The sequence below is a fragment of the Daktulosphaira vitifoliae genome, unplaced genomic scaffold (genome assembly GCF_025091365.1).
Source record: "Daktulosphaira vitifoliae isolate Bord-2020 unplaced genomic scaffold, ASM2509136v1 Scaffold_2, whole genome shotgun sequence".
NCBI lineage: Eukaryota > Metazoa > Arthropoda > Insecta > Hemiptera > Phylloxeridae > Daktulosphaira > Daktulosphaira vitifoliae.
The window spans coordinates 39,072,015-39,097,056 of NW_026099573.1; the positions used below are offsets into that span (position 1 = coordinate 39,072,015).

A 25,042-nucleotide genomic window follows, 5' to 3' on the forward strand; every position below is an offset into this window, starting at 1 on the left:
TGTTCATCCCTTATACTTTATAAGTGTTTCATCTTTTTTATTTTAAATAGCAACAACAGTTATCTAGTTTATTTAATAGATAATGATCTTATTAAGGAAATTACTGGTCGATAAAAACGTTTGGACTATTTCAGAAATTTTAAACAATGTAAATTAATAACTGCAGCTGAGTCACGAGTGCTGCTATTTTTATCATTAGCTATTTTTTGGATTCACTCTTCCTCCCATCTAAATATAAAAATGTTGATAACTTTTGAAAAATTGATCCAAAAGATGTTATTGACTAGTTATTTTCGTAATCTTCACTGTCTAGTAAATAAGTTAGTTAATTATGTGCATTACCATTGAAAAGAAAATAGAAATTTGACACCCTATAAGGTATATTAAATGGACATAATAAATATTTCATGGTTGATAAATTAAAAAAAACTGAACTAAAATAAATCAATAAAAAAAATGTTGAATATTAATTTTATTTTTTATTAATTCTTCTGTATTGAAAGCTATAAAAAAAAAAAAAAAATTTTTATTAATTAAGTAATCCATGACAAAAAATCTGTTTACATAAATTTATTTATGTGATCTAACCTGACTTATATTTTTATTAAAGTAAATGTATTAAAATCATGTATTTTTTTTACGAAAAAAATTTCTATTGTATTTCTCTTATATCAAAAGAGTAGAAAAAGAGTTAAAAGTTAAAATTAAGTGAGAGTAGTGTAGTGAATCAAAAAAAGAAAAATATAATATAATTTGTATTAAAGGGGGAGTTATTGCTTGTATTATTAATTTGGGGAGTACTTTGAAAGTTACTTAAAAGAAATAAATTAAATAGAATATGATGGGGTTTGGATTCTTATGTGATCCACTACTTTATTGTGTTAATAATAGTATTACTCAGGGTATGAGTACGAGGGTCTGTAAGAAAGATAGAAGATGATAGAAAAATAAAGTGATCTTTATTTTATTAACATGGGATTCATTATAATTAATTGTCAATTTTTAAATATCAATAATGCCACGAGTTTTGACGGTTATCGATGATAGATGGCATTGGTGTCTACCCAGAGTGGTATGGTGGCTATACATATGAACCTCTAACCTAACTCTTGAAANGTGGCTATACATATGAACCTCCAACCTAACTCTTGAAATAGACACGTATCAACGATATAACTCTGCCAAGTAACTCTGTACAAACATTATCGATTTATTAAATTTACTTGGTATATTTATTATTATTAATAATCACTTGATTTTCCTGTATGCCTACTTAATCTATGTACTCATAAAATTTAATTCTAAACCTTATTTATTTTTGGTGAATTTATTAGATTCCTACCTTGATATTTTCTGCGATACTCTTAAGTAAATAGATGTTGTATTTTTTTGAACAAATATAATTGTGTTGACGGCGGATCACTTCTTGCATATATTTCGTTGTGTGCAATGATCGAATGTAGTGAGTGCCTCTGTGAATATCTGACTGCATCTGTCCCAGAATGCTCTTTATTTTTGGCTTTTTATATTAAATTTGATCGTGGTTCAAAGGCAAGAAGTGATCACCGACGCCACTATTATTTCTTTATTAAACGTAACTTATTACATGTTATTTATTATATTTTCATCAATAATGATCTACATATTATAAAATACTATTATATCTTATATAATAAATTAGACATAGTTTATTACCCTTCATCTTTTATGCTACCATTACATATTGTTCATTATTTCCTATTTGTTTTATATAATTAATGTATGCTTTTTTCTGCGAAATTTCATTAGTATATTTAAACATTTAAAAGGTACATATATATATATCTTATTTTTATTGGTATACATTTTATTTTGTGTAATTGATTGATTGAAGTCTTAAATACTACATTATGACATTAATGATCTAATGTGTATACAAATAATTTATTATGATCTTAATAATGTACTATGTATATCATTATAGTAGTTAAAAGAATTTTTCATTTAAAACGGTTTTATGTATTTGTTTTGTAAATGTTCTATTTATAGATTATAGAGGATTAAAAAATTAATTATTCTTTCATCAACGAGTTGTTTTATAATGAATTAAAAGTATTTTTTTTAAATAAAATAATTTTTTTTAGATATTTGCATTATTAACTAAACATCCAAAATAGTTTTCTAAATTTGGGCTCTATAGAAATTTATGAAATTCCCAATACCTGACTACAACTTTTGATTAGTTTATAAATATTTCCTCTTTGATAAGTAAATGGTAATACGAGATTAAAAGTCATTAATAAATTTATGAGTAATAATAGCTGTTCAGTAAACAAATGTCAAAAGTTACACTAAACTTAAAGTTTACTTACAGCTGACATATCCACCCAAAATTGGTGATAGCGTTAGAAAGTATCAACTCTTAGATTTATAGTATTAACATAAGACAAACTATAATGTCGTAGACTCTGACAAGAAATTTAGTGCAATTTAGGTTGGTAACGTGTGAGATCAATGAAGTTGAACTTATTAATATAGAACTACAGGCGCAAAAAGAAAATCTTTTCTTAAAGTTGACTTTTTCATCCCATTTTACATGGAAATGAGTTTTTTGTAACTTCCAAAAATGATTAATTATGTCTTAATGTTCAACATATAACTTGAATAACTTTTGGTAGTTCACAAAATAACGACTACCCTTTAGCTTTTAATTCCTATTATTTATCATTATGTAAACAACGGGTTGAAACTGCTTTTTGTCGTATAAATTCACTCCCCAGTAAATAAATTTTCCTTTGAAACATCATGTTATTACTTACTAAATCTAATATTTTAACGAAGAGATTCATTTGACTGTATGCAGCATTAATGTTTAAATTATTCATTTATTTTTGTTTCATATGTGGGAGATTTAAAAGTACTATATTTATAAAGAATAACACAATTTTTTAAAGTAAATAGTGTTAATATCTGCTAAGGTTTTACGGAATATTATATTATTATTGTATTGAAATATTTTAGTACGTAAAAAAAAANACGGCGGATCACTTCTTGCATATATTTCGTTGTGTGCAATGATCGAATGTAGTGAGTGCCTCTGTGAATATCTGACTGCATCTGTCCCAGAATGCTCTTTATTTTTGGCTTTTTATATTAAATTTGATCGTGGTTCAAAGGCAAGAAGTGATCACCGACGCCACTATTATTTCTTTATTAAACGTAACTTATTACATGTTATTTATTATATTTTCATCAATAATGATCTACATATTATAAAATACTATTATATCTTATATAATAAATTAGACATAGTTTATTACCCTTCATCTTTTATGCTACCATTACATATTGTTCATTATTTCCTATTTGTTTTATATAATTAATGTATGCTTTTTTCTGCGAAATTTCATTAGTATATTTAAACATTTAAAAGGTACATATATATATATCTTATTTTTATTGGTATACATTTTATTTTGTGTAATTGATTGATTGAAGTCTTAAATACTACATTATGACATTAATGATCTAATGTGTATACAAATAATTTATTATGATCTTAATAATGTACTATGTATATCATTATAGTAGTTAAAAGAATTTTTCATTTAAAACGGTTTTATGTATTTGTTTTGTAAATGTTCTATTTATAGATTATAGAGGATTAAAAAATTAATTATTCTTTCATCAACGAGTTGTTTTATAATGAATTAAAAGTATTTTTTTTAAATAAAATAATTTTTTTTAGATATTTGCATTATTAACTAAACATCCAAAATAGTTTTCTAAATTTGGGCTCTATAGAAATTTATGAAATTCCCAATACCTGACTACAACTTTTGATTAGTTTATAAATATTTCCTCTTTGATAAGTAAATGGTAATACGAGATTAAAAGTCATTAATAAATTTATGAGTAATAATAGCTGTTCAGTAAACAAATGTCAAAAGTTACACTAAACTTAAAGTTTACTTACAGCTGACATATCCACCCAAAATTGGTGATAGCGTTAGAAAGTATCAACTCTTAGATTTATAGTATTAACATAAGACAAACTATAATGTCGTAGACTCTGACAAGAAATTTAGTGCAATTTAGGTTGGTAACGTGTGAGATCAATGAAGTTGAACTTATTAATATAGAACTACAGGCGCAAAAAGAAAATCTTTTCTTAAAGTTGACTTTTTCATCCCATTTTACATGGAAATGAGTTTTTTGTAACTTCCAAAAATGATTAATTATGTCTTAATGTTCAACATATAACTTGAATAACTTTTGGTAGTTCACAAAATAACGACTACCCTTTAGCTTTTAATTCCTATTATTTATCATTATGTAAACAACGGGTTGAAACTGCTTTTTGTCGTATAAATTCACTCCCCAGTAAATAAATTTTCCTTTGAAACATCATGTTATTACTTACTAAATCTAATATTTTAACGAAGAGATTCATTTGACTGTATGCAGCATTAATGTTTAAATTATTCATTTATTTTTGTTTCATATGTGGGAGATTTAAAAGTACTATATTTATAAAGAATAACACAATTTTTTAAAGTAAATAGTGTTAATCTCTGCTAAGGTTTTACGGAATATTATATTATTATTGTATTGAAATATTTTAGTACGTAAAAAAAAAAATATATAGTGTAGTATATATGTTTAATATATATTAATTATTATTATTATAAAAAATAGTGTTTTGCATTGAAAAATATTTATTCCGATAAAACAGTCTTTTTGATAATTTTCTGGGACTTCGATAAAGTTCATCCTTCTTCTCTATATATTGACATTGACAAAAAAGAAGAAGATATTTCTAAAATGTTTAATTTAGTGGATTCGTTTATTAGATTTGAGTCGTTAATGAGCTTCATACTGTATAATACTTAGAGTAATTTACCTATTCAAACATAAAATGTAAAATAAATTTCGTTAATAAAAACCAAATTCTTCAATAAAAATTACCCGATACCCCCTCTCCAAATTTTATTAGATAAATATCTTATGAACTTGGGATTAATTATCAAATTATAATTAATGGATGATATTTTTAGAATATATTGTGAACTTTTTTGCTTATTAAGATAATTTAGTCGGCAAATTTATCATTAAAAGCTGTCAAACTCACTCCATGCCCTCTTACAAATTATCTGTAGAATTGCTCTTGTGAGAGAATTAAAAAAATATATAAAGCACTAATAGAATAATATCAGTTGTTTGTTATTCGATAGATTGCTAACGGTGAGCTGAACAAAATTTGTCCATTTAATGTTGTGTGCACTATTTTGGTTTTGTGTGAAATGTGTTTGTTTACTTTACAAAAACTTGTTTGTGGTAGCTCTGTTGATTAACTGTCCATTCGATGGAGATAAATTACACTAGGCCAGTAATTGAACAACTTTGGGATATTGATTGCAAAAAAATAAAAGTAAAGTAAAACAATTGAATATAAGTTATCAAATATCGTTATTAGAAGGGTATCAGTCGAATAGCAATGGATGTTTTGCACTCGTCCTGTTATTTTGACCTTGTTTTCATTATGCTTTATTTTAAGCTTATGGTAATAATATATATTTATACTATAAATCTCTTTTCTAGTTGTTTATCAAACCGAAAGAGAAAGATGCAAATTTGAACAAAATATATTCTATTATGTATAAATAATAGAAAAATTATACTCTTATTTTATTATTCAATTATAACTGTTATTTAATCTAAAAATTATGCAAACCTTATTCAGGTACATAGGCGCCAATGATTTTTAATAAAACATTTTAAAAATTGACTAGTATAATTTTTTATAAACATTGTAACTTTTTATTAGAAATAAAATTTATATTTATTTTAAGGAATTAAGGGGAGAAGTGCGCATAGGATAATGATTTTTAGGTAATCTTTAATTTAAATATAATAATATAGAATCAAATGTTTAATTAAATGTTTTCTTTAAATAATGCATTTAGAGTATTTGTCAAGTTTTTCTAAGCCCCCTTAGTACCTTGACTTATGATTGTATTTAAAAAAAATATGTCATCAGGCAGGCAAATGGCTAAGGTGTTGTTAAAAAACATTTTACAATAATCCGGCCAGTTTTTAAAAAGTTATTTGAATATAAAGTGCAAACTACAAATATCAGTATTGGCTGTGTTTTAACTAGACGTGTCTTGCGATTTTTAACGTATTTTTGAGCAAAATCGGTCTTGTAGGAGTGGAGTAATTGTGTCTATTGACATGCACAATAAAAACACGACACAGTAAAACTAATGGCTCTTAGCTACGCATCGAAGCTAAGAATATAATTTTACTTTTTATTAGAATAACTAAATAGTTTAAGAACTATAATAAATGTAAAAAATTGCAGCATCAGTTTTCAATTGTCTTTTATCTGGAGTTAAGCGACTTTCAAGTCATTTTTAAAACCCAAAATGGGGACCAATAAAGGAGGCTAAAGTTCACTATTCTCTAAAAACTACTGTTATGATTTAATTTATCATATATAATTAATTGAAACGCAATCTGTTGTTACCAAGAATAAATAAATCAATGCACATTATATTCCGTATATCTAATAAGGTGCATATTATTTTTTTCAAAAAAGACATTTGAAAAAAATATTTTATCTGTAATTTATAGGTTTCACATATAAATAGGAGGTTAATAATGAAATAAACTGAGCTTTGAAGATTGAATAAAGAAATACTAGTTTACAGTATTAGTTTTTCCTTAAATTCATACTACCCCTATGTTTTTCTGCTAACTCATAATAATTTCTAAGCTGTGAGTTCCATTACATACAATAGATCCATATGTTTTTTATTTTTTTTAGAACAAAAACTAGCTCGGTATTTATTTATTATATAAATAACAAGGCTTCAAATATTATAAACAGTATTTTCTATTGCTCGTTCAGTTAAAAATATATAAATATATTAAATATAATAAAATGATTAAAAATATCCAGCAATTTTATGAATACTTGCTAAAATCTATATATTTTTTTCAATTAAAATTTTTTGATAGAAGCGCTTTAAAAAATGGAACAACTTATACATTCATTATATAATACTCTGTAATATTTTATTTTACTCATAAGAAATCACTACGGTTATATTTTTTTTACATTACTCAGAATCATTTAGTCATTTAATGAGTTTTCAGAGCGTAGTTAATGATAGGTAATCCGGCAACATTGTGAAAAACGTATAAAATTCGAGTGTATCAATGATGGTTATAATTACGAGAATTTGTTGTATTTAAATATAGTTTCCTTAGCGACCATTGACAATTGCAGTTGAGGTTTGCTACGTAATTAAAAAATTCTTTATCTTTCNTAATCCGGCAACATTGTGAAAAACGTATAAAATTCGAGTGTATCAATGATGGTTATAATTACGAGAATTTGTTGTATTTAAATGATATAGTTTCCTTAGCGACCATTGACAATTGCAGTTGAGGTTTGCTACGTAATTAAAAAATTCTTTATCTTTCCACATTTCTTAGATATCTCTAAAAACTTTTGATTAATCGTTCTGTAGACTTAGCTATCATTTGAGCATCCGAAAAGCAAACGATTGCGATTGTAGTCGACCTTTGTGTATATTATTGTTGTTAACATTAATAAATTGTTATATTTTTATTTGTATAATGACGCAGCTATTGTGTTGTGACGTTAAATGTATTTTTATTTTTACGAGTATTCCCTTCACACAATTTACATTTCTGGCTTTCGTGTATTCCGTTAAGTCTCAAAGGATTCGTTTTTACCGCTTAGAACAGTGTTAGTAATAGATAAAACGATTGATCTATTTACGTTTAACGTTTACAATATATATAACATACACATAATAATATGTCTGTAGGCTCGGCAGTTTCGTGTCAACAGCAGAAATTCTCAAAAGCGACAAATTTGCGGTGGAATTATGTGGTGGATGCAAAATGAGAAAACTCCACTACTAGTCGTCTAGTACGTGCACAGCCACAGGTATAATGATGTCTGTATTCATACCGAAGATAAGACTACAAAGAAATGAAAATTTTATTTCATCAATGCTGAGAAAATGTTTGCATTGAAATACAATTACAATGGAACATTTTCAATAAAGTACCTAATCAAATAAAGCGGTTGATTTTGTATGTAAAATGTAACGATAACACTTTATGTAATGAGAAAATGGAAATAATACTACGAAAATGCTTTTATATCTTGTGAGATATTTTTAATTTATTCACCGCAGAAAATTTTCAGCAATTTATGTTGTTTCAGTAGATTGAAAATTAGTTAAAATTAAGATCATTTGAAATTGTTTAGTATTTATAATTTTAAATAAGAATTTTTTTTTTAATGTTCGTACTATATTTAAGACTAATGTTTGCTTCTCTAAAGTATAATTTACTCCAAAAAGTATGTTATAACTTTCTTTTATGTTAAATTTCTTTAATTATACCTTAGAAATGCAATCTATTTTTTATGGGATGTAAATATGTGTTTCGGAAAGTTTTACCTTTTTAAATGAAGACTTTTAGTAGAATTTGTTTGAAAAATTATTTATGAAATTTCAGTTAAATGAAAAGAAAGAATAAAAAATTCCCTGTTTAAAATGTTTGGTGTTTTTATAGAATGGGTTTACAGTATTTTGTAACTGTATTGTTACTGCTTTTACAAATGTATTTTGTGTATTGGTTACGCGATACGACTGAAAAGTTTTCATTCAATCTCTTTTCATCTCCGATGACATCATAGAGTTTCTATTGCGCTTGTATGCGAGGTATTAAGGATATATTGTTGTACAAAGTCGGCTCCGGTACTACAGTAGTATTGTTGCCATTGCTGAAAGAGCTATGGTTTTAGTGACGGCGGTAAAAAGTTTTGGTTTATAAGGAAAATACGCGGTAAAAGTTTTCTAAATGGGCGTATAAAAAATGAGAAACAAACATTGATGTCGCCTTTCTAACCGTAAACATTAGAAAAAGTTCATTGATATTAAGTACAAGCTCACAAATAAAGCCAACGGATAGAGCAAATCAAAACTACTATGTGTTGTATAAGCGTATACAATTTAATTAGCTAGGTGGGTTAAAAAATGAAGTAGTTTAAATAGAGACGATGTTGTTCATAAGTTTGATATTTTATTCGAGCGTAAACTTTATATTCTATTAACTACTAAAAGCAACTTTTTAAATACTATTACTGAATCAATCAATCAATGTTCTTGGTTTACCGCTAAAACGATCTGACGGTTTCGGTTCATTCAACTGAGTGAAAACACTAGAATTACATCTTTAAAACGTGTACGAAAAAAAGAATTTCTAACTAAAGATCACCGAGATTGGACGTTGATGTTTAACGTAGCTTAAGTATAATTTATAATGGATTTTATTCAAAATTAATAAATTCCCATATAATTTAAGTCACATACTCCAATTTATTTGTCATTTATGATTACAGTAAAATATGAGTGATATTAACATTTTTATAAAAATGAAAACCATTCAGTTAAAAAATATCATTTCAAAATACAACTCCCAAACTTCTCTATGGTATTACCAAAGATTGAAGCTTGAAAATTGATATGTCACATGTATTGAAGAAAAATGTTGGATGTTTTTTGTTTTCATATTAAATTTCCTTTCAAAAAGCTCAAGATCCCTTATTTAATATTCACTATAGTAAATTAGAAGTTAAAAGTAAAATGTGAGTGATAAGAATTATTATGTTTAATTTTGTAGGGAAAATGCATAAATCAGAATAAATAACTATTTTTTAAAATGTTCTAGAAAAATTAAATATCCTATAGGTGTTATTAATACGTCATCGTATTGGAGACGTTTTTCTTTTATACGCATACAATGTTTAAGTGAAAACATAAAACAGGTCATTTGCTTAATAAATTAACGACTAAAAAAAATGGCTTACCATCTTGTTGGAAATAATCGTTATTCATTCTATCTGTTTGTCCCCTTATAATTGTCCAGTTTATATGTCTGACCAAACTGCTATTAAATACAACGACTTTATCGGCTCTTCTATTGTGGGTACGTGATCAAAAGAGTGGAATTCTGGTTTAGTCGTTAATATACAAACAGAATAATACCCAGGACATTGTGTAATAGTGGAATGCGGCAGTTTTCACCGCTGTAACTACCGGGTCTTAGCATTTTACCACAACTATATTAATCACATAGATTTTATTTGCTAAAACAAGTTGCTATCAAGTAGAAAGTGAAAGGATATGTAGAACAGAATGGCGAGAGATATAAGTGCACATGCTTAATTAAAAATGTCTACGAGCACATAGAAAGATACGGCTTTGCCCTTTGATCTATACATTTTTTCAACGAATAGTTATTGATGCTCTAGAGAAAAGGGATCATTAAAATAAAATACTTTATAAAACTCTTTTAATTACAAGTAGAATCCTATCACAAAAGAAAAATACTGAATTTGTGTTAGACAACTTTGATGTTCCTAATGATAATAATGATCTTTTAATTTCTAATATACAAGTATTACATTCTTGATTTATATATTAAATTGAAATAAGTAAAATTTTGAAGTTTATGAAGAATGATAATTGTTGTATCCAGGTATTTGTAGTTTATTTTAAATAATAATTGTAATGTAAGTGTAAAACTTGAGTTTTAATACTGAGCTACTATGAAAACTTCATGTATTACATACTTTAAAGTTTAAAGTAATGTTCCAAAACACGATACAAGGAAATTCTGTTTTTTTTTATACTTGTCGAAAATTGCCAAAGGTCTACTACAAGATTTCTGATATGGTATGGATATAGAGTTGGTGGTACGACTTTTCTCTTTGAAATGAGGGGGTTTGTCAAATGAGTTGTAATTTATACCTATATCATATATAAAAGTGTACACTTAAAATCTCAAACCTCTACTCCTCGAGGTCGACATTTGAGTAAATCTTTTGTATGCACTCTAGTCAGATCCATTAACAAACGTGTAATTTAAGAATACTTTAAAACATTGGTATTTTCTACATTATTGTATCTTACATAAACGTTTATATAAAGAAACGTTTATTCCATTTAAGGTCATTACCCCAACAAAAATAGCATATACTAACGTAGGTTTTAAAAAGTTTTGAAACTGTCAACATTTTTCAAAATCATTGAGTATGCTGTTTATCACGAGTAAACTTTGAAATAGTTTGAAATACACGTTTGCATAGTATTAGTTATTAAAACTTTTATTCTACTAAAAATGTTATACTAGACTTGCAAATCTAATAAAGATAACTAAACATAATGATAATAAGGGATAATTTACAATTAAATGGTATTTATTATAGTAGGTTTATTAAGTTAATTAATAAAAGTTTTTATTATATTTATTAAAATTTTAAAAATATATTCACTTTCAAAAAAAGTGTTAATAATATTTTTTAGAGTTTTCCGTTTGTTCTACAGAAAAATCAAGAGTTTCAAATGTTTTAACCGAAAGTCTTATATAAAATTATTCTATAGTATATACACTTTGACTATACTAAAAATTTTCCATAGAGCATTCTTTTTATACAAACGCAATGTAATAAAATGATAGATAATAATGAGTGTATTCTTAAAAGCGATTTGATATTACATCAATAATTTTTCGATAGTAAACTTTTAATTATTGAAAGGTAATAATGAGGAATTGCACTTAGTAGATCTATTTAATTTATATGAATTAATTAATTTAAAAATAAGCCACCACAGAGTGATTATAGAATTGTATTTTAATGTGATTAAAATGTATAATTATAGAATGGACGTATCGAGCGAAATACCAAGAAGCTAATTAATATATTAGATGAATGGTAAAAACAGTATTTATATTACTGTAAAACATGCTTATTTCTGAATTATTTTTTGGGCAAGGTATATGTGAAAAACGTTGGATTTTAATTCTTCTTCAAATTAAATAAATTAAAACGTTATTTTAATTTAAAATTTTGTTTAATTTTCTATAGTTAAAACTGTACAAATTTTCGTTTATACCGTTTGAATTAAAATTACTGACATGAGTCAAGTCTACTAGATGATCCAGAAATCAAATATAATGCATGTCGATTGGCGCCGTTTTGTAATATACAAATTTTCTACATGTAACCATTGCAAATTATTTATTATAAACTTAAAACCCATGTGCATTTGATTTTTAAAATGTAGTAGCTTTTGGATTCAGCGACCATAGCCATTCCTTTAACCACCATTGTATTATCCAAAGGAATTAGCTTCTTTTTTTTTTTTTGATAAATGACATTTTCTAAAATGACATCAGAACTTCAGCTTTACCTTTTAAGCACTTACGAATATTGTAAGTGCAATTGCTCTAGATAATTCAACTTTTTCTCGTTCAGCGTATTATCTCAAAGAGCCCAAGATTCTGAGTTTCAAGTCATTTAGAGAACGTTTCAATTACATCTTTCTTTGGTATGCCCAAAATGCAAGTGTAGTTCATAGGCCAATGGGATTTTTTTCCCAAATTTAGTTATATTATAATTTGTGGTTGTTTAATTATCTTGAATGAGACCAGATATAAAGTATTTCATACATTTTGAATACATAAGAATTTTTGCAGGCAACACATAAAAATAATATCAATTTATATTGATTAATTTGTAATGCATTTAGTGTATATTCTTTGGTGATTGCAGATCAGTTTCATGTGCTGAATAGTTAATCATATTAATGTTTCTAAAAGTTAACGAAAAGTGAGATTGATTTAATTTGAATTACCTTATTAAATTATTGAGTGCCTAAATATATATTGTGCAATGACAAACTCTCTGATTTAGTGCTTCAATTAGTTACCACGAAATTCGTTTTTATTCGATTTACAAGTATATTAATCAAACTACCATTCCTGTAAACATCATTGTGAAGACTATTGCGTTAGTGTTTGAATTTTCAACATTATTTTAATTCAAAGTTCACTAGTACTAGCTCACAGTAGTAACGGGTTTCATTGGAAACTTTAAATTGAGGCCATCGGGATTTTTCTTTCATGACTGCACAAATATATCTTGTTGAATTTTTTGTGTAAACTGATCGCGAAATTTTCACTATCTTCATAATTTTTTTTAGTAATTGTCTGATTGTGATCTCATCCAAAGTAAAATTAGAAACGAAATAAGAAAATACAATTCACTTACGGCATAGTATACTTATATTCTGGTCATACCTCGTAGTTTCTTATAACTGTGGTTGCTTCCATGAGCCATAACATAACCACAGTAAGCAATACATTCAAGCTAATACATGATATGTTGGCCACTCTAAAAGTAACAAGTCATTTTAAATGAATTCCGACTTACATTTGATAGTAGTTTACTTAATTTCAGTATAGATGAATTTTTTTTTCAGTTAAAATCATTATTAGAAATTTGATATTTATATTTTTTTTAATACTGTTGACTTCTGCATCGAATCGATGATACGAGCAGAGTGTCAAAAAAAAATTAAGAAAAATAATTTATTTAAAATAAAAGTTTGTCTATTTAGCCAGCCTTATTTTTTAACCAGTTTAGGTGTAAAAATTATACTCGTTGTTTTACATTATTGTTTTTATAAGTATTTCTGTAAATGTATTCAAATAATAATAAAGAATTTGGAATACTTTTAAAATGCATTTTACTTCAGGAATTTAAAATAGTTTTATAATTATATCTGTATTTGAAAAATAAATGCTTCAAAAATTTTTAAAAATAATTAAATTTTAAATATTAGCGTGCAATGCTAGTGTTATCTGATGGAATTACAAAATTTTGTTAAAATCCACAAATGATCCACATTGGCATTAATGTATTTATAAATTAAATTAAGATGTATATTATCTATAACATATAATATTTAGGGCGTTATAGAGATAAAGGGAATTTTAAACAATATACAAAATTACTAGTGGGTTGTAACGTTTTCCTATCGTTGATACTGTGCATAATACAAACAATTTCGTATATCTAGCCTTTGTTCTTCACTTATGTCGTTTTTTACTATTTTAAAAATGTTTTTAAAATATAATGGATACTGATTAGTCTCTTAAATTACCATGAGACAAGTACATAACCCGTATTAAAATTGACAACAAAGTATTTTTTCTTTTTTGTGTTACATTTTGTACTAATGGTTCATTTACTAGTCGATAGAACCACAATATTTTGTAAGTGAAACATAGAATTACTATATTTTTCAAATGGGAACACATGTCTTTAATTTAATAAAATTATTGAGTTTTATTTTAATAATAAATGGCATTTGATTTTTCAATGTAATTTTATTTGTTTATTATATACAAAATTTTAAATTTTCAAATTTTTGAGTTAATATATATATAATATATGAGGGTTTTTTATGACAGATATGCTTAAATATATAGCCCTAAGAAACATTGTTATGAGTTAACACTTATAAACATAGCCACTGGCAATATAAAAAATATATCTGTTGACATGATTCTGTATACATATTTTTTTAAATAATTTATTTTGATTTATGCAATGCAACACAACAATTATATGCGAAAACACTACCAAATTGCAAATATATAACTTAGCAAATAAAAAATCTTATGAACACAGTTTAATTTGACTTTTTCAAAAAATAATAATAATTTTTTAAACAATCAATTAAAAGAAAAATCATATTTAAACTTTGCTCAATTTTGATAACAAAAATTTCCAAACATACAAATAAAAATTAAATTTTTTTAATTATTAATTAGTTATTGATGAAATATTTAATGAAAAAAATAACAAACATTTTTTCTTCAGGCCCTAGCTAAAATTTATCTTTTTTACTAATACTTAAAATTATCTGTTAGAATATAAAAAAGTCAATTTTCCTAAAACTGTTATTAATTTTGGTATTTACATGCATATAACTTCGATGTCTATAAATAAATATTTTTGAAAAGAGCTTTTTAGAATTAGAATTTTAAACATTTTACATAAGTCGTAGTTAAATCATAAGATTTGTGAAGAGTTTGATGCTATCGAACACCTAGTAAAAAAGTTAATAATATATTAAAAAAATTTTACTTGTAATATTAATGATCAAACTACATATAAATAAGTGTAATTTATGTTCATATTCCAATAAAACAAAACTTAAATTATTGACTAATTCTAGAATAAAAGAAACTAAACAAATTATTTTTAAGCTATCTATTGATATATACAGAATGTTCAGTAAGTAAGGAAACAAGTCAGTTGTTATAATAAATGAGAAAAATTGAGCCCGGTTTTGTACTTACTGAATAACCTATTTATAGATATATATGCATATATTGATAGTGCAACTTTAGTTTATGTCTGAAAATTGTGTTAACTTAATTGAAAACTTAGCCAAACAAAAATTAAATTGTAAAAAAGGATCATTTTATTGATAAAAATGAATATCCGTATTCAGGGTAATTTTTTTTTATCATAACCCGCTCAATTACTTACAGAATAAAAATAGTTAAAACATTTTTTTTTTTTTTTTGGTTATCTTCAGTTACACATTATTCTTGAAATATTAACTATGGAATACTTTTTAAATTTATCCCTTATGCCTTGTAAGGATGTCAAAATTTGTTTTTTTAAATGGGATCACATTTTTTGAATTTAATAAAATGTTTGGGTTTATAATTTAATAGTAAATGGCATTTGAATATATAAAACAATTTTATTTGTATATTAGATATAAAACTTTAAAGTCTCAAATTTTTGATTATATACACGTATATATATATATATATATATTCATTTTGTTGAACATTTTAATTTTGCCGTTGAAATTGAAAGTTACCATAGGGTGGATGAACTTATAAATAACCTTACATCCTTTTACAATATACTATAAGTAGAATTATAGTAAGTTTGAAATAAAAAAATTGTGTATAATTAGTGATTAGTTAAAACATAATACTAATGCAGTTTACTTGTTTCAAAGTTGCTTAATCGATTTAATCTTATATGCTTAATGTGCTCTTAGCTAATTACTTTTTTGACGAAATAAGCAGTCAGTATAAAAACTCTAAAATATGATCAATCTACTCTATCATGAACATGATTTTGATGTAAAATTAGAATGGAATTTCTCAAAACCTTGTGGTAGCACGGTGAAACTGTCAAAAGAATGACATTGAATTTTTTTTTTTAATAGTGTTATTTGCATAATGGAATTTGATAAATTTAAACCCTTGTAACTTTCAATCAAAGAAAATCACCATCACTATAATGTTACCACATCATAGATATACTTATAAAAAAATTCAGTAAAAATTAAAGGAAAATATTTACGGATACCGAAGTTATACGCATATATAGTTCATAGATTTTAGCAAATCATTAAACTTTAAAATATAAAAAGCTCTTTTCAAAAACTTTTATTTACAGACATCGAAGTTATACGAATATATAGTTCATAGTTTTTTTAAAAATACCAAAATTAATAATCGTTTAATTGATTTTTTTATATTCCAACAAGATAATTTTAAGTATTAGTAATAAAATGATTTGTCATTTTTTTGAATTGTTACATAAAAAAAGTGAATAATAGATATATAAAGCTAATTAAGGAAAAAAAATTAATTTTAGCATGAACGTTCATTAAAACTATAGTAAATTTCTATTTTACTATTAGATATAAAAATAGAATAATAAACAACAAAAAATAGAACGATAAAATTGATGGTAACGAATATTGCGAAAAAAATGTTCTCTGGCTAAATAGTATCAGTATTATTTTATGTTAAGTTTATTTCAGTGTTATTCAACACTCTGTTTGTAACGTTGGTTTGACGTAAAGGCTCGCTGACCTAAAAAAAAATTGTTTTGATAAATTAAATTACTGAAAATGTTTTTAACTAAAACCAAATTTTCGTCTGTAGCGAAATTTTATAAACTGTTATCAGGAGTATGTCAACGTTCATATGCAGAACTTGTTCCTTGTAGTCCAACTGGTGTATCACCGTCTTTACGTGGTCTAGTTTTAGGATGTTATGCTCAAAAAGGAGATTTGACTGGAGAAACATTGTCCTTGACTGCCGCAGCGAGTAATTTTAACAACTCCGTTGAAGGTAAACTGATGGAACAATTAAAAATGGCCAAACCACCTCCAGCTAGGGGTGATGTTCGAACTTTTTTTGGTCTTAATCAAATTTTTCCATATGTATCTGTTGTGGGATTAGACGATGGATGTCTCGGATATAATGAGACGGAAGGTATAGACGAGAAAAAAGAATGTATAAGAAACGCTGCTGCTTTAGGCGTTCAATCTTTGCAAAATTTCGATGTACAAAAAATATTTCTGGAAGATTTTACTTCTGCCGAAAGTTCAGCCGAAGGAGCCTCAATGGGCATGTGGGCTTATCAAGACCTTAAATCTCGTTCTACTTGGAAAAATATGCCTAAAATAGAACTACATGACAGTTGTGATTGGACAGGTTGGCAAATAGGTTTACAAAAAGGTTCAGCACAAAACTTGACCCGACAATTACAAGAAATCCCAGCTAATTTACTTTCTCCAAAAATTTTTGCACGAAACGCTGTAACAATTTTATCAAATCAAGGTATTGATTTGGTAGTAAGAGGAAAAAATTATATTCAGTCGAGAAACATGAATGGGTTGCTTGCAGTAGCTAGCGGTTCATGCGAAGAACCGCAGCTTTTGGAAGCTACATATGAAGGCTGTGATTTAGATGTACCACCTATAGTAATGATAGCTCCTGGTATGACTTATAATTCAGGAGGTCTAGGTTCTTTAAGATATTGCGATGATCAAAAACAAGCAAGGGGTGAAGTATCAGGAGCGGCTGCACTAATGGCTGTCCTAAGAGCTGTAAGTGCTCTAAAAATGAACCTTAATTTGAAAGTTTTAATACCATTGGCTGAAAATGTTATTGGTGGCGGGGCTATGGAGCCGGGATCTGTCATTACTACAAAGAGTAAAAAAACAGTTGCTGTCGTAGATACCGTAAAGGCAAGTCAACTGATGGTGGCAGACGTCATGACAATGGTTGCTGAGTCTAAAGGCTGCTATATTCCAAAATTAGTAATTGATATCGGACCGTACGTGGATGCTAATGAAATTTGGTCTACTCTAGCACTTGGAGTATTTACTCAAGATGATTCATTAATGGAAACAATGAAAGCAGCTGCAATCCACACTGGTGATCGTGTTTGGAGGTTACCTCTCTGGGAACAAGCCCGTGTTCAAATGCGTTCACCATATCATGCCGATTTAATAAATTCTGGGCCCGTTTATGGTGGTCATGCAATGCATGCTGCTGCATTCTTAGAAGAATTTGTACCTAGTAATGCACCATGGTTACACTTGGACAATAGTGGTTTATTACGTACAACTGGCCAAGATGCAGCTTACTTAGCACCTGGAATGTCTGGAAGGCCAACACGTACAATTATTGAACTGTTAGGGCAGATGACATGTGATAGTAATTCGGATAAAAAGAAAACATAAGCGAAATTCTGTAAAGTTTTAAAGTTTTAAACGCAATTAAATTAAATACATTTTATATAGAACGTTTTTCATAATTTCCAATCGTTATAATGATTTCCCTGTTAATTTTTTTTATCAAAATTGACAACTTGTTAAAAGAAAAATAATAATCCTAACGAATTTATGTAAAGCACTATATCCATCTTTTTTAAATTTATAAATAGTAAACATCACAAACGAGGGAAATTTTTTCAATTTTTAAGAACAATATCTTCAACTAGATAAAATTTGTGATATTTTGAGGAATGGGTAAAAGAAATCAGTTGGATGAGAGCTAAAAAAAAGGGTGACAAACATAAAAAAAAAAAATACATCATAGTAAAATTATACCTTCTCATCTTCGCATCAAAACGATTATCATAATTTAAGTAGTTTTCATAGGGGTAATCTAACCACATCTTAAAGTTCGGCTCTATTTCTGATTTTTTTCTTCATAGAAGACATTACTGGAGAAATTATTTTATTTTAAAGTGTATTTTTATATTTTACGCTACCAATTATGATACTGATTACTATTTACTTTAAAAAATGTATTGTAGTGGTTTTTCAGCTTAAGATATTTATAGTGCATATAATATTATTATATATATTTACAAATAAATACATACAGTATTCCTATTTTTGACGATAATGCAAAATGTCAATATTTCACAGGAGTCATATTGATTATTACCAATACATATAGAATTATAATTAGGGATACTGTAAATATATATCAAAAATTTGAAATTATATCTGATAAAAAAAAATAGCATCAAATATTCTATTGAGTGTTATTAAATAAACAGAAACGGCATTGGTATAAATAACAGTCTAAAGGATTGATGAAAAAGGTTTATAGTATTTGGCAAGGAGTGATTGAACTTCCTACGAATTAATAAACTCTGAAGATTTTTCTATAATTAATACACAAAATATATTACAAACGTTTGAAAAGATTTTGGGTTATGGCAGTAATGTGAGTATTCGCTTAGATTATCAAAAAATATTTATTTATATGCCATTTTATCGTCTAAATTTCACTTTAAAGTTTAATATATTTTTTTTATCAATTTTTATATCAATTAATTTAATTGTATTTAAATTTAATTTTGTTATATAAATTGATGGGGTAATAATATAGTGACAACGAACTAAATTAGAAACTTTGTGAATGAGTCATCTCAGGTTGTCGAAAAATTATCATAAAAATATAACTATGGCTTTTTGCCATTTGTTAGTTAAAGTGTAACAATAATACACTACAAATATGAACATCTATGGCTTTGTTTGTTATAACTTTCGTTTAGGATTTAAGCTGCTTCTGAGACGACAATCATTATAATTTTCACTCTTTTTCTTAAAGAAAGACAATGAGAACTCTGTATCATAGTAGGAAATAATTATTCGTCGGAAGTTTACATTAAATATACCATAAATAATAAGACAAAAACAATCCAAGTTTGTATTAATGTGCATATGAAAGGGTACCGTAGATTTTCTCGGGAATATTCTAAAACACTTGTTAATTTATTAAACTTTTTAAAAATTAATAAATAATTTTATTTATAGAGGATTCTCAAAAAAACATAGAGATGTTAGTATATCTGCTTATTTTTTACTGTCTGTGAGTAGTGGACCATACTCTAGTTTATTTATTTGAGTACCGGTTTATATTATTGATTTGTTTCAATATAATTCATTATTTATGGTCTTTAATTAGATTTGATACATTTCTCATTAATAATACTGAAAAATAAAAAATCAATATACAATTTTTAAAATAAATTTAGATAATATTTCGTAGTATTAAATCATATGAGTATATAATTTTATTCAATTTTTTAATATAAGGAAAATAACTTCTACTTTAATAATTCTAAACAGTTTTGAGAAAGAAATTATATTATGTTTAAATCTATTCAATTTTGTACAATATTCTCATTTCATCCCAACAGTATTAATATTCTTGTCTGGATATTTTTATACCTTCTAGTTTGTGGAAAAAAACTGATGTGGACCCATAAACGCAAATGAGATCCGTCTGTCATTTAACGGGGTTCGAACCACTGATATTGCATGTTTCATTGATATTTTAATATATTTTTCAGACGATAGAAATTAAAAGAATATTTTATTAATATAATCTCATGAAAAATAAATGTAAAAACAAAATTAGATAATCATTGTATCATAAAAAAAGTTGCACTATTCCCAAATAAATATTGAAATTTTCTACTGTATTAACAACATTTAAAATTTACACAACAATAATTGTGTTTTAAAATCTAATTAATTTATCATTATTATTATTACGTACTTTTAAATAAAATATTTTGGATGATCATTTGATTTGTCAGCATTATTATATAACAATAAATTTGAAAAATTACTTGTAGACTTCAATTTTTAACCTTATATTTTATTTTAACTGTATTATTACGAAATTAGTTATATTATCATTGAAATTTTTTGTATCATACAAAATAATATTTTACTTCATAAAAAAAAAAAAAAAAAAAAATTAAAAATTGACGTTTTGAATTCAAGTTCCTAATTTGTACTCTTTATTAGTTTACAGAATTCAAGCAATGATCAAAATCAATAATTTTTAAAATTACTCCATAAATAGTCTTTTCTTGTTAATGATATAAATATTTAATTAATGACATTGTAAATAAGTGTATTAAATTAAATGTCTAATTATATATTGTGTAAATAGAAATATTTAAGAATCGAAGATCATAAATTACTAATGTAATGAAATATATTCATAATCCATTAGTATAAATTACAAATGCTGTTTGTTTTAATCATAGCTGACTTAGTTATACTGTAAAATCTGCGTTACAAGCACATTAAGCCTCAGTTCTTAAGAACTTAATAGATTTATCTACCTTTCCTTATTCATGCATTAAGTTACTTATCTGGGTTAACGTTAAAACAGGTATTAAAGTTATAATAATATTATAACATTATTAACAGTCCATAATGATATAGAGTTGATAATCGAAAATATAATAATATTATTTTTAATTTACAAAGTTAAATGATAAACTGTTTGACACAATCGAAGAACGTTTAGTTTTGAGGTAATGTTCTTTAATTTTTTGTAATAATCATGTAAAAACACGGCTGTTAATACTCTATAAATTTAGTTTTGTATTTTTAATTCCTATAACATGTCTCCTGTGTGTTGTGTTCGTGTAGTCTAAAAAGGTTATTTAAATGCTCTCTAAGGAACATTTTTTTTTGTGTTTTTGCTAGCATATTTATAGGTAACATAAAAAAACCATAATTTAAGTTCGGATTTAGATAGAAAACATCAATTTGTTATTGTTCTTTATATCTTTGCTGTCAATGCAAAAACAGATCTTTTAGAACAATAGTCTTGTTAAACTACCGCTTTAAAATACTTGCATTAAAATACCAATTGACAAGTTTATTTGTAGTCTGGATAAAACTTTAAAATATTCGAAAAAAAAATTGTAAGTAAAAATAAAAATATTAAACAAATAATGAATGAATACATTTATTATAGATGGATCTTTTTTACTAAGAATATAAAAATAATTTATTTTTATTGGTTATTATTACCTTTTTAATAATGAAGCTTTTAGCGAAGAATTAAAAGCAAAATTTAAATGTCATTATTTTTTTAATATGTTAATAGAAATGTATAAAAATTAAATGTATTCGTCTTGAGTCATATTTTACTGAAATACTTCAGTATTCAATATCTGAATAAGAGTCAAGTAAAATAGAGAATATCTTTAAATACAACAAATTAAAATTTTTTTATAATTTTAAAGTCATAAAGATTTAAATTTTTTTTTTTTTTATAAAAATTTTAATTTTAAAGAAAGTTCTATCTTTCTTCAATATTAGAATTATTGTGTTTTGTAGAACATTTTTCTTTTGAATAAAAGGTAGATAAATCTCAAGTATATCGAGTTCTTAAAGCTGTTATGCACTTGTAGCACGTTTATTTTTAAGTGCCTCTCACAATGAATTATATTAATACATTTTTATGCATGGATGTGTCACTATAGCGCTTTTTATGCCCATTATACCAAAATATATGATACCGTAAGATAAGTTCATAATTTTTCTGTTATTCTTTGGCCTTTTTTTTGAGTAATTTAGATATTATGTTCATTCTAAGTTGAGATTAGAAAACAATTTCTAAATTATAATAATAAAGACGTTTTGAAAACAATAATATTCAAATCGTTTTAGTGACTATTTATGATTGTTTATTCCAAATAAATTATGTAATATATCCAGATTGCATATACATATGTATGCATATGTTTACAAAATACTCAAATTTTTTAATTTGATGGTGAACGGCAAAAAATTATTTGTGTGAAAGTTTTTAAAAAAGATTATATGTCATACATGTTTTAGTATAAATTTATGTTTTTCTGTTAGAAACAATTATAATGTGTAATGAAGTGCATTTGTGTATGTTTGTGTTAGTTGATGCTGTTAATTTCTAACCTCGGTTTTTTAATTATAATGTCTTCTCTTCTTTGTTCCCAGTGTGTATGTGCTTGACTAACATGCACATGTATTTATTGACATCTCCACTTGTATGATTAAAATGATCACTAATGCTTAATGTAATAAACTTTTGTTATGTAAATAACAAAACAGTTTTTATATAAATTTTTTCAAGGAACTTTGACGTTAATTTCTAATCTGGCTTCCGATTTGTTCTATGATATATAGTTTTTTATTTATTAATTAAACGATAATTATTTAGTTAAATCTTCATAAAAAAAAAATATATAGTTTTTTTTAAACATACCTAAAATTATTTCATGATGTGTTAAAAAAAATTGTGTAAAATTTGGGGCTGTTCTATCAAGTTTAACCGTTTTTTTTTTATATTAAAAATTGAATGTCAGTGTTAATTTTTCAAAAAAAAAAACAGAATTTTTGAGTACAAATTTAATTTAACGAGCAGCACTTAGTTATGGTAGTCATAAATTTATAACTCTACAAAGTTACATTCACAATCAAATAGCTTCATTAATTTTGAATTTGACATACTAACGGTATAAATTTACGAAAGTCTGACAAAAGTTTTTTTAAATTAAAATTAAGTTTAGGTAGGAGAATATTGATTATTTTATAATGGTATCGATTAATTAAATTTTAACAAAACATTTTAAGTACTATTATAAATAAACAAACATTCGTATCATCTTCGAATTGGAAAAATAGAGTTATTTAATGAATGTATACATTTTAGCTTGAGAAAATTATTTTGCCAGTACACTATAATTACGATATATATATAGTTATAATTAAAATTATTAATGTTTGATAACTTAAGTTGGAGACTATTATATATATCGAAATTAACATAAGTACTTTTTAAGATAAATCAAACGCTAGAATATAGCAACACGAGTTAATTTGACACAAATATGGTTGAAAGTCTATGTTATAAATTCAAACTAAATGAATAAACCGTTTATCAATAGAAACACCTTTGAGATATATCCTCTTAGAAAGCCAATTAACATAATGAAAAAACTTTGGTCATTATAATTTCAATTTAAAAGAACTGATTTAAAACTAATTATTTTTACTTTAAAAATTACTTAATATATTTTTTTATTGTACCATTAAAAACAAGAAAAAGTAAGTGGAATGTTTCTAAAGATGTTAAATGCAAAAATTTAATAAGTGCAAATTAAACATTAAATAATTTGAACCTTGTACTTTATTGGATTCTATTTGATATTGATAAAATTAATTAAATTTTTTTGTGTGTACATTTAAAATTAAATAAGAGAGATATCTTTGAAAATAACCCGTATAAACTGTAAAACTAGGATGAGATCAATTCATTTGCCATTATCCCCACGTTTCATTGAAGATAGGTACACTCGTTCGTGCGACTCTTTATACTTTTAGCTTTGTGTTTCCCTATCTTTTTCTTCTGTGCTTTTAAACCAAACAGCACGTACAGGTTTTATATGGTCCTTCTCGGAGAGGAATCAAATTCAGAGAGGGTTTATTATACCATCAGCTCTCTTGGGAATGAGAATCACTAGACTTATGTCTGTTATAAAAGTCATCCTGCTATATACCCTATATGGTTTAGGTTTTTGAGTAGGCGCAGTTAATCAAAAACCAGTCGAGTTGATATAAAGTGTCGGGTTAGTTGAGCCATAATATAAGTGTTTTAGAAGTATATAAATTCTAAAACAGTATGAATTCCAAAAAGGGTTTATAGTTAAATGGTGTCTGAGACTATAAAATATTGTGATATTACATTTGCTACTGTGAGTATACTATAATTTTGTGTCAAAGTGTGTTTATTTATTGATTTTAAATAAAACATTTTACATTATAGATATTCAATTAGAGGAAACCATTATGATTATTTCATTTATTTTTAACAATTTTATGTTTGATTATTCAAAAATGTTTTTTTCGAGGAAGTATATTCAATAGCCTATTTACTAAGAAGCAACTATAATTGTATATTACAACAAAGAACTCAAGTTTATGTTGTCAATGATAATTATTTTTATGACAAGATGTAGAAAACAATT

General features: G+C 25.6%; 2 protein-coding genes across 6 annotated transcripts in view; one reads left to right on the forward strand and one right to left on the reverse strand.

The window, feature by feature from the left end:
• LOC126897570 (sex peptide receptor) overlaps positions 1-25,042 on the reverse strand; it is a 133,585-nt gene that overhangs the window by 26,902 nt on the left and 81,641 nt on the right. The window lies entirely within an intron of this gene.
• On the forward strand, positions 16,706-19,410 carry LOC126897562 (cytosol aminopeptidase-like). The gene has a single exon (XM_050671263.1). It carries the CDS (start codon positions 16,827-16,829, stop codon positions 18,447-18,449), a length of 1,623 nt encoding a protein of 540 aa, XP_050527220.1. The 5' UTR covers positions 16,706-16,826; the 3' UTR covers positions 18,450-19,410.